The sequence below is a fragment of the Notechis scutatus genome, chromosome 3, assembly GCF_049901735.1.
Source record: "Notechis scutatus isolate UNSWTSFEM ecotype Mainland chromosome 3, rNotScu1.2, whole genome shotgun sequence".
NCBI lineage: Eukaryota > Metazoa > Chordata > Lepidosauria > Squamata > Elapidae > Notechis > Notechis scutatus.
Genome location: NC_142011.1, coordinates 195,663,648 through 195,675,049, shown reverse-complemented (window position 1 = coordinate 195,675,049; position 11,402 = coordinate 195,663,648). Strand labels below are relative to the sequence as shown.

Sequence of the window (11,402 nt, the reverse complement as noted above, 5' to 3'; positions counted from 1 at the left end):
CAACTCCCAGAAATCGTGGGCTAACATGACTGGAGGAGGAATTCTGGGAGTTGAAGTCCACAGGTCTTAAAGCTGTCAAGTTTGACGACCCTTGCCCTAGGATGTATCATTGTAACTCCTGCAAGACAATGCAATTTAATCCAGTTTCAATTCAATACAATGCCAAGTTGGCTTTGTGTGTGAGATAGAAAGTCTCTAAATTTGATATATAAATAAATAAATTCAGTATCTCTGGTAGATCATCCCTTTCAAGTATAATCTCCCAAGTCTCTATTTCAGTCGAACAGGAAAAATATAATATTGATTTCAATTCTATCTGCCACCTGTTGTCATTTCTGGAAAACCAGATATTTCCTCCCACCTAATACCATCCCAGTTAATAATACAGTATATTGTTTAAAAAGGAACACAGCTGAGTCAGTTGTAAGCATGAACCCAACACTCTTTTTCCAGACAATTATATTTAGTGCTATTGACCTTTAAGTCTCTTCTTGTTAGCTTATTGCTCTTTTGCACTCCTACAGATGCCTCTTTGAAAATGGCAAAATCAGAACAAATCAGGTGGTAAATATTAGACAAATTCTATAAAATATCAAGAAATTGAGATCAGATTTTCAGGCCTCTTGCAACAAGATGCACCACAATATCAAAGGATTTGTTGAATTCCACCACTGGTTTCTTTGATCTCACACATCTCCACCATCTGCAAAAATAAGAGCATGCATTTGTAGTGCCTAATCTTATTCCGAGGGTATGAATCTCATTCACGCTATTATCCTGTGCTTATATTTATATTCTCTGAAATGCCTTACCCTGCATTAGTTTTTGAACCAGAAGAGAAAGTGAGCCAGGCTTTTGCAATGATAAGAAGAGATTTTTCTCAAGCTGGACAATTCAGATATATTTGGACCTGTCATGTTGCCATGTGATGCCGTGATCCCCAGTGATCTCCTTTTTATGCAGCCCCCGCCCGGTGCAAGCATCAGCTGGGCGCTCGCATGGCCAGTGCACCGGCATCAGCTGGGCGCCACCATCTTTTTGATGAAAGTGCTTCGGTGACCTCACTGGAAGCACTTTTTCATCAAATAGCGATGATAACGCTTCGGTGAAACTTTTCGGGCGTAAAGAAATGGCTTTCTGCCCGGAAAAAGCTCCCGCAGCTCATAAGCCCGCCATCTTTTTGATGAAAAAGTGCTTCCGGTGAGCTTTCTACCGGAAAAGCTCACCGGACAGCACCCCCGCCTTTTTCATCAAATAATGGCGCCAACTATACCGAGCGGCCGGTAGGAGACTTGTTCCATGGACCGGTACCGGTCCGCGGACGTTGGGACCTGATGTAGAGAATCAGACCATTAGCCTACCTAGAACAACGCTGCAGTACAGATAGTCCTCAACAATGGAGTCCAACATTCAGGTTGCTAAGCAAGATATTTGTTAAGTGAATTTTGTCCCATTTTACAACATTTCTTGCTATAGTTAAGTAAATCGCTGCAGTAACAATGTGGATCCTGCTTTCACATTGGCTTTGCTTGTCAGAAGGTTGCAAAATGTGATCACATGACCTCAGGATATTGCAATGGTCACAAATATGAGCCAGTTGCCAAGCATTAGAATTTTGATTACTTGACTATGGGAATGCTGCAATAGATAGAATAGAATAGAATAGAATAGAATAGAATAGAATAGAATAGAATAGAATAGAATAGAATAGAATAGAATAGAATAGAATAGAATAGAGAATGGAATGGAATGGAATGGAATGGAGTAGAGTAGAGTAGAGTAGAGTAGAGTAGAGTAGAGTAGAGTAGAGTAGAGTAGAGTAGAGTAGAGTAGAGTAGGATAGGATAGGATAGGATAGGATAGGATAGGATATAGGATAAAATAGAATAAATATAGAATGGAATGGAATGGAATGGAATGGAATGGAATAGAATAGAATAGAATAGAATAGAATAGAATAGAATAGAATAGAATAGAATAGAATAGAATAGAATAGGGAATGTAATAGAACAGAACAGAACAGAATATAATATAGAATAAAATAGAATGGAATGGAATGGAATGGAATGGAATAGAATAGAATAGAATAGAATAGAATAGAATAGAATAGAATAGAATAGAATAGAATAGAATAGAATAGAATAGAATAGAATAGGGAATGGAATGGAATGGAATGGAATAGAATAGATACTCAGCTGCCCAATTCAAAGGGAAATCTATAAACTAAAAAGAGAAAATTTCTTTCTTGATAGCTAAGTTGAATAATCTATGTACAGCAGTTTGTGGGGGGGGGGGATATGGAAGTGGTTCCCCTATTGCCTCTAGGAAATTTCAACTTTCCAATCTGCTTTATATCCCTAGGGCTTCTGCAGTCTCCCCTCCAAAATCTTAATCAAAACTAAACCTTTAATATCCTTCCATCTATTTTTTACTATTCTGTTTTAAGTTGTGCCTTCGTATTTTTTAATGTTTGTTTAATAATTATTATATAATGGTTTAGGAAATGAATGTTTTATATGTCTGCCATTTTATTGGATGGTTTGGATGCCAGCCTGGGTCACTTTCCATGAGATGGACAGCCATGTAAAATTGATTGATAAATAAAACCAGTCAAGGTCAGCTACATGCTGCCACCTGCTGCAAAAACAGAGACTTTTAGAATATAAACTTAGTACAATGCTGTTCCCCACCGCTACCGCCTCTCCCCAAGAAAAGTTTTATGGCCTTAGCAGAGAAAAGTGCAGATATTTTTGCCATGACTGATAGCTCTTTATTAAAAATAAGGAAAAGCTTAGGTACTGTGGGTGGAAAATGAGGAAGAGTGGTAGGCAAGTTGCACTCTTTAGTTTATTGCTGTTAACTTTAGCACAAAGTCTGAACAGAACTCACCTATATGAAACCCCATCACAAATGCACTGTTTGATTCAAGACAACTACTGCCTTGGAAAAGAAACTGTTTCTCAATCTATTAGTCCTCATTTTAAGAAACCTATAACGCCTCCCTGATGGTAACAGTTTGAAATATGAATGTCCAGGATGAGAACGGTCTGTGGAGATTTTTAGTGTTCTAGAGAGGAGTCTGGTCTTCGCAATCTCTTCCAAAGAAGAAAGAGAGCAACCGATGATTTTTTGTGCTGTGTTTATAACTCTCTTCTTATCTACTGCAGACCATCCAGCATACCACACCGTTACACAGTATGCCAAAATGCTAGTAACATGGTTGTTAAGTGAACCCATTCCCCATTGACTTTTCTTGTAAGATCACAGAAAGTGAACCCATGACCCTGGGACACTGCAACCATAATGAGTTGGTTGTCCACTTTTAAAAAAATGTTTTGATCATCCAACCATGGGATGGTGTAACGATTATTAAATGTGAAAAACAATTATACGTCACTTTTTTCAGTGCCGTTGTAACTTCGCACGGTCATTAAATGAACTGTTGTAATTTGAAGACTACCTGTATTCTGTTTCTCAAGGAAGTTCCCATCATGGCTCCATTTTATCCATACTGATTCTGTAAGGTAAGACAGACATTTGGACCAAGGTTTAACAGATTAACAGAGTTGAAAGGGACCTTGTAGGTCATCTAGCCCAAGCAGGAGACCCTACACCATTTCTGACAAATGGCAGTCCAGTCTCCAGTGATGAAGCTCCCACAACTTCTGAAGGCAACTTCTGTTCCATTGGTTGATTGTTCTCACGGTCATAAATTTTCTCCTTATTTCCAGGTTGAATCTCTCCTTGTTCAGTTTCCATCCATTATTCCCTGTCTGGCCTTCAGGAATCAGTGGTGGGATTCAATTTTTTTTACTACTGGTTCTGTGGGTGTGGCATGGCTTGGTGGGTGTGGCAGGGGAAGGTTGCTGCCAAATCCCATTCTCTCCCCACCCCACTAACCTGCTTTCCAGCTCCGTTCTCCTGTGCAGGGCAACAAAAGACCCAGCCGATCAGTTGGGACTCGGGAGGCAGAGAATAGATGGGGGTGAGGCCAGCCAGAAGTGGTATTTGCCACTTCTCTGAACTACTCAAAATTTCCGCTACCGGTTTTCCAGAACTGATCAGAACCTGCTGAATACCACCCCTGCTTCGGATGCTTTGGAGAATAGCTTGACCCCTTCCTCAAATATTAGCACACTGCTATCATGTCTCCCCTGGTCCTTCTCTTCGCTAAACTAGGTTTCATAGCTTTGATTTGAAACTGGCTCTCCATCGTCCTAGCCTAGCTAAGCCGCCTCCAATCTGCTCCTTTCTAAAATATTCTGAGAATATAAGTCCACCAAGATGCTTAGGACTTCTGAAAGCTGTAGCCCAGACACATCTTGACAACATCAGTTTCAGGAAGATTGGTCTAATAGGCACTTTGTGTGCTGTAAATATTTAGTAGTACCAGTATATGCAACACATGTATTGCTCTTTGCTCAATGCTTTCTGAGAAAGCTATAAATCTTAATAAATTATTACATCCCAGTTGTCAACACCATTATGCCAGCAGTCCAACCAGAACATATTGCTGTAGATTTATGCTTCACTGACTCTGCAGCTGGACCTGCTCCAAAAGTGTTGATTATACTTGCATTTCTAATGGCTTATCCGCATCTTTTAGTGTGCATCAATCACCTACACATTTCAACAGTTGCAGAGCATGACTGCAGCATAGCTCCAGAATGGGGAAATAAGAAGGCTGCAGCTGTCCTAAAAATAGACCGATGCACATCAAAATTCTTGAAACTGGGAACAGCAATGGGAAGCAAGAAGTTTCATTTCCCATCTAAGGCTGGATTGCTCCAAAATATACATACATCTCCATCATGCTATCCCCTTCCTTAGTAAGCAACGTTATGCAAAGTGCTGAAAGGAACTAAGGAATACTAATCCAAAGAAATTCAGATAAGAGATAGATAAGAAAGCACAGCTAAATCTAATTTATACCAAGCCTCCCTAATATCTTTCTATTGTTTGCTTCAATCACTTTCACACTCTCCTTTGTAACACTTTCTTTTATTGATTAAACTTCTCACTTCTCCTTTGTCCAGTCATGACTTTCTCTGTTTCCCCCTTCCTTTCACTTCCTGGCTACCTATTCATCAATTCTATCTGCAGAATCAGGATCTCATCTAAATCAATTACATCCTTCCCTTTTTTTTAATTTCCCAGGTACTCATTGGACCTACTTTTATTCCTCTTATTCGTTCATTGATGGTCTTCATCATTCATCTATTCCTCCTACATTTCACAGCTGTAAACGTCCACTGTCACCACCAGGTTATCATACGTGCTGCAAATACACATAAGCTTGCCCAGACTTTTCAAGTTGGAAATAAGTTAGAAATCCAAGCACAAAAATACATGTTATTGCTGTTTAATTATTAAATAATTAAACAGTCAATTGAATTAAGACTGGAGACTTTTCTATTAGGTATAATAACAGGAAATATGATAAGAAAACGGAGTATTTAATGTGACATTTATTAATGGCAGCAAGAATAACTTATGCACAGAATTGGAAAAATGATAGTATGCCACCAGAGGAAAATATATGAAAAATTAGTGTGCAGAGATGGATAAGTTGACCATGGAGATAAAGGAAAGAGAGAAAATGAATTATTATTTGACATGGAATGTACTGTATGATTGATTAAATAATATAGAGTTGAATAGAGAAGAAGACAATAAGATAATAAGGTAAAAGATATAGTGGACAAAGTTAGATTAAGCAGCATAGACAAGTGTATAGATAAGATTTATGTAAAAGTATGTATACCATATAGATACTTAAGACTTATGTAAAAGTATGTATATCGTCACAAAAGCGTTGTAATGAATGGAAATTATGTTTATATAAGAAAAAATGTTTAATACAATTCTTTTTTTAAAAAAAAATACACGTTATTGCTGCATGTTTCCAGCATGCTCTGTTTCTCACAAACGAAGTACTATATACAGTACTTTGTGGCTAACCTTCCCAATTATTTTTGCTATCGGTGCACATTAAAATATATTAAGAGAGCCGCAAGTTGAAAAGCAACATTCCAAGTCCAGCCTTTAATAAAATGAACTGAGATTAATGTGGATTAGCCAAAATGGAGTGCGAGCGGCAGATCAACATTGCAAAAATCCTGGCCATCCAAACGATTAGCATGGCATGTAGTCAGAACATTGCGATGTGGCTGTAGCATAAGGCAATGGGATTTTACAGCATGGACAACACAGAATGAAAAGTCTGGAAAGAACCCCAGAGATTATCTATTTCAGGGGTGTCTAACTCAAGGCCTGAGGGCCAGATCTGGCCTATGGGGTGCTTAGATTCGGCCTGCGGGACTGCTCTGGAAACAGCAAAGGACCAGCCCACGGTGCCTCTGCCAGCAAAAAGCTACCTCACCAGCAACAGAGGGTTAGGGGGAAATAGACCACACAGCACTTCTTTGTATTTTTTGATAGATTTACAATTTTTTTTAACCTTCTTGAAACCCTTTGCTTTGGTAGATCATAAAACTGCAGCCTGCTTCCCCGGGCTCCGTTTTCACTGGCAGAGGGCTGCAGAAGGCTGTCGCAGCCGAAAATGGAGCCTCGAGTGACATCGACCTTGCCACGCCTACCCTCACCGTGGTCACACACCTCCCAAGGTCAAACGTTACCAGGGGTGGAATTCAAATTTTGTAACAACCGGTTCTGTGGGCGTGGCTAGGTGGGGCGTGGCTAGGTCAACATGGCCATGTGACTGGGTGGGCAACCCCCCCTCCCCCCCCCGTTTTTTGACCCATCTGGGCCTCAGGGAAGCCTAGATAACAGATAATCAGCATTGGAAGGGACCTTGTAGGTCATCTAGTCCAACCCCCCGCCAAGCAGAAAACCCTACACCATTTCTGACAAATGGCAGTCCAATCTCTTCTTGAAGGTCTCAAGTGATGGCACTCCCACAACTTCCGAGGACAAGGTGTTCCCCTCCTTGGGGGGGTCATTTTTGCTCCCAGGAAGCTTCCCTGGGGCCCAGGAAGGTAAAAATTGGAGGGGGCAGCGGGTGTGTGTGTGCAAGTTAGTGCTATGGTACAAATCACACCCTTATGCACTTCCTCCTGATCTCTAATGCAAACATTTAAATCATAGGTTTTTTGTGATGTTGGGACATCTCATGATTCTTCACTTATCACTCTTTGCAGACTTTGGGCCAATCACTCTCCTACAACCCTAGGAAAGAGGCAACGGCAAACCATTTTTTAAAACCTTGCCATGAAAATTGCAGGGATTTGCCCAGGCAGTCATCAAGACTGAGTTAAAGGCACGCACCTACAAAGTATGCAAAACCAAAATGAATTTCACTGGGATTTAGTACATTGCCGTAGGTTACACAACATAAGATATAATATGCTTGATTTGGAACGTAGGCACTGAGCTTTTTAAACCATTAATTAGGGTTTTGCAAATAGTCATTATTATATAATATTCAAAGAGGAAGTCTTTTTTTTTACCTTTTAAGTCATGCTGACTAATTTTGCATAGGTGCCTATATCAGAGTGAGGAAAACTTTGAACAGCAAAGGAAACTATCAGCCTTTCCATCAGAACACTTTTATTTATTTATTTATTTATTTATTTATTTATTTATTTATTTATTTATTTATTTATTTATTTGATTTGTCAATTGCTTACAAGATAATAGGTATAAGTGTATACATAATTATGAATACATGAAATGGGTACATATAAGAAAAAATAAAAGAAACAATAGGACAGGGACGGTAGGCACGTTGGTGCGCTTATGCACGCCCCCTACAGACCTCTTAGGAAAGGGGTGAGGTCAATAGTAGACAGTCTTAAGGTTAAAGTTTTGGGGGTTTGGGGAAGAAACCACAGAGTCAGGTAGAGTATTCCAGACACTGACCACTCTGTTGCTGAAGTCGTATTTCCTGCAATCAAGTTTGGTGCGATTAACCTTGAGTTTGTATCTATTGTGTGCTCTTGTATTGTTATAGTTGAAGCTGAAGTATTCATTGACAGGTAGGACATTGCAATGTATGATTTTATATACCATACTTAGATCAGACCGAAGACGGCATAATTCAAGGTTTTCTAGGTCTAGAATTTCAAGTGTGGTGGCATAAGGTATTCTACAACGAGTAGAGGAGTGGAGAACTCTTCTTGTGAAATATTTCTGGACTTTCTCAACTGTGCTAATATCAGATACGTAATGTGGGTTCCAGACTGATGAGCTGTATTCGAGTATTGGTCTAGCAAATGTTTTGTATGCTCTAGTTAGTAGTGTGATATTACCAGAGAAAAAGCTACGTAGAATTAGGTTAACAACAATGCCTTTTTGGCTATGTAGTTACAGTGGGCTCTAGCACTTAGATCATTAGAGATGATATTCCAAGGTCCTTTACAGAGCTTGGATCATCAACAAGATCTTGACTATTCAGCTTGTATTTTATTTTCTGATTTTTTTTGCCAATATGTAAGACAGAGCATTTATTTGTTGAGATTTGAAGTTGCCATTTGTTTAACCATTCTGATACATAGTCAAGATCTTTTTGAAGGGTAGCAGTATTGTCTGTGGTATTGAACAGCTTTACATCATCAGTGAAAAGAACACAGTTGCTCTTAATATGATCACAGAGGTCATTTATGTAGAGTATGAAGAGAGTTGGTCCTAGAACACTGCCTTGGGGGACACCACTATTGACAGGTACAGAGTTTGATAGGACACTCCCAATTTTGACCATTTGTTGTCTGTTTGACAGGAATGCTTCTATCCAGTTATGCAGTTGTCCAGAGATACCATAAGATTTTAGTTTTAGGAGTAGTTTGTCGTGAACCACTGAATCAAAAGCTTTACAGAAGTCTATGTAGATTGCGTCTATTGCTTTGCCCTGATCGAGTTGTGTAGTCCATATGTTTTTGCAGTGTAAGAGTTGCAGATTACAGGATAGTTTTTTCCTGAAACCAAATTGTTTATTGGAGAGTAGGTTGTTTGTCTCTAAGTGGAGGATAATGGATTGGTTAATAATTGATTCTATGACTTTACAGGTGACGCAGCATAAGGAGATTGGTCTGTAATTTTCAACTAGGCTGGGGTCTCCCTTTTTGAAGATGGGGATGACCGTGGCTTGTGATCTCTAACTTGATCTCTAACTCCTCCTTGCATTTGCAACATTTCTTTGAAAGTCTTCAAACGAAAAGCAAGAAAGTCCAGGTGCCTCTTGAAAAAGCACCTTTGGGACAATCATGACCTGGATGATGAAGAATCATGTTTTTTTTATTTTTAATTATTGGCATAGAAACATAATACACAAAACAGAGCAATAAGCCTCCTGTCAGTTTTCAACAGCCTGACAAACCATATTATCTTCAGTTAAGCATGATAGGAGTTGTACTCCAAGGAATATAGTCCTCAACTTACGGCCACAGTTGAGTCCCAAATTTATGTTGCTAAGTGAGAAATGTATTAAGAGAGCTTTTTTAAGTGAGCCCCACTTTATGACTTTTCTTGTCACATTTGTTAAAGGAATCACTTCAATTCTTAAAATTAGTAACACTGTTGTTAAAGTGGATCGGATTTCCCCTTGACTTTGTCAGGAGGTCCCAAAAGAGATAATCACACAATGACACTGCAAGCATTATAAATGGGAGTCAGTTGTGAAGCATCCAAATGTAAATCACATGACCCATGGGGGAATGCTGCAATGGTCTGTGAAAAATGGTCATAAGTGTGAAAAATTGTCAGAAGTCATTTTTTTGCCAATGTCGTTAACTTTGAACGGTCACTCGATGCGCTGTTAAGTCGAAGACTACCTGTCCAGGTGAAATAAGGTCCTTCAGGTTAATATTTAGACTCCGCCTTCCTTCCATTTTATACTACGTCACAAATAAAAGGGAGGAGCGTGCCCCAAGCATCATGGGAGTCGTAGTTTCACAGAAGTGGTGTTGCCAGACCGACGTTCCAACGGTCCCATTTCTCGGCTTCTCAAGGATTCTTTCTCATAAGGCAAAAAAGGGTACTTTTTATATTTTTTATTTTGTAATAAGGAACTATTACAGCTAATGGAATTGCTCATTATACAGGAGGGCAGGGGGCTCGACTAGAAGACCTCCAAGGTCCCTTCCAGGTCTATTCCATTCACTGGACAGGAGCACCCCATAGATCCGCCGCGCGCGTTCCTCCTCAACCCCCCCTCATCACGCAACTCGCCTCAGCGCCGGAACTGACGTAGATGGAGGGGCGGGCCCGCCGGCGTCCACAACGCGGAAGCGGCGAGGGAGAGCGGAAATCAAGTTTGAGCAGTTGCGTGGGGTCGCCTCAGAAACGGGGCTGAGGCGGCCGCGAAGAGGACCTGGCGCCCGCCAACCCTCCGTCCGTTCTCCCTTGCTCTCTCCACCCCATCCCGGGGAACCTGCCATGAATGTGGACGTGGAATTCCACATTCGCCATAACTACCCCTGGGCCCGTCTCCCCGCCAGCGTTAAGCAGGTACCGAGTGACTGAGCCCTCCCGGCACCCATACTCAAACAAAGCCCTCTGCGACTTCCCGCGAAATTGACCCCCCGGGCTGCCCGTAGCCCACTCAGGTTGAGACAAAAGTCAAGTTCGTTTCCCCCGCTTGTCCATGCTGGAAGTTCCTCTTCGGCTCTCCTTCCTTCCCGATGTAGCGCAGCGGGCTGCGGTTCCCCTTTCTCCCGAGCAATAGCCCCCCCCCCCTCCCGTGGGCTGGGAACGGGGTGAGCCGCAGTCCGAGGAGGCTTAAGGCAATGCCGGTCAATGACCCTTGTCCCAGGGCAGGTACGCATGTGGATGCCTGCGTCCTCCTTTGCCGGCTGGGAATTCTGGGAGTTGAAGTCCACATGAATTAAAGTTGCTAGGTTTGAGGCACATTGACTAATTTAGGGCCTCGTTAATCCGAACGCCAGTTCCCTTTTACTGGAAGAGCGTTGGTTGAACATAAGGCACAATTTTCTACTCCAAAGGATTGGCTAATGATCTTCCATTAGCCATTAGTGAGGTGGAGAAAGACAGTCTCTCAAGTGTTCCAAAGGTGCTGGTTTTTTTTCCCCTCAGGAGGCAACTGGACTTCGTTTTCTTCTTTTGAAGACATCCAAGAAGCTTCTTCCGCTCTGACAGGGTGGTGGGGAATGGAAGGATTTCTATTCCTTGCAGACAGCTGGTCATTTGCCTCCTTTTAAGAACAGGGCTCTTCAAACTTGGGAAGTTTTAGACTTGTGGACTTCAACTCCCAGAATTCCTGAGCTAACATGACTGGAGGAGGAGGAATTCTGGGAGTTGAAGTCCACAAGTCAAGCTGTCAAGTTTGAAGACCCATTTTAGAGGGAAGTAGAAGCACTGAGACCCTGACGACACAGATAAACCTCCAAGTGCTTCAACTACCTTAGAAAAGGATGAAAGTGACCAGC

The 11,402-nt window shown here is 41.2% G+C and overlaps 1 protein-coding gene and 1 long non-coding RNA gene across 2 annotated transcripts in view; one reads left to right on the top strand and one right to left on the bottom strand.

Moving 5' to 3' along the window:
• Nucleotides 1-582: 582 nt before the first annotated feature.
• On the bottom strand, nt 583-10,632 carry LOC148131545 (uncharacterized). Its single transcript, XR_015749045.1, has 3 exons — nt 10,559-10,632; nt 3,461-3,517; nt 583-703 (listed from the first exon to the last, which is right to left on the bottom strand). It is a non-coding gene; the product is annotated as an uncharacterized LOC148131545 (long non-coding RNA).
• Nucleotides 10,228-11,402, top strand: part of FAM91A1 (family with sequence similarity 91 member A1) — a 41,015-nt gene continuing 39,840 nt past the window's right edge. The window contains exon 1 of the mRNA XM_026679104.2: nt 10,228-10,464. Coding sequence (XP_026534889.1) covers nt 10,393-10,464 — 72 coding nt within the window. The 5' untranslated portion in view covers nt 10,228-10,392. The remainder of the gene's footprint in view (nt 10,465-11,402) is intronic.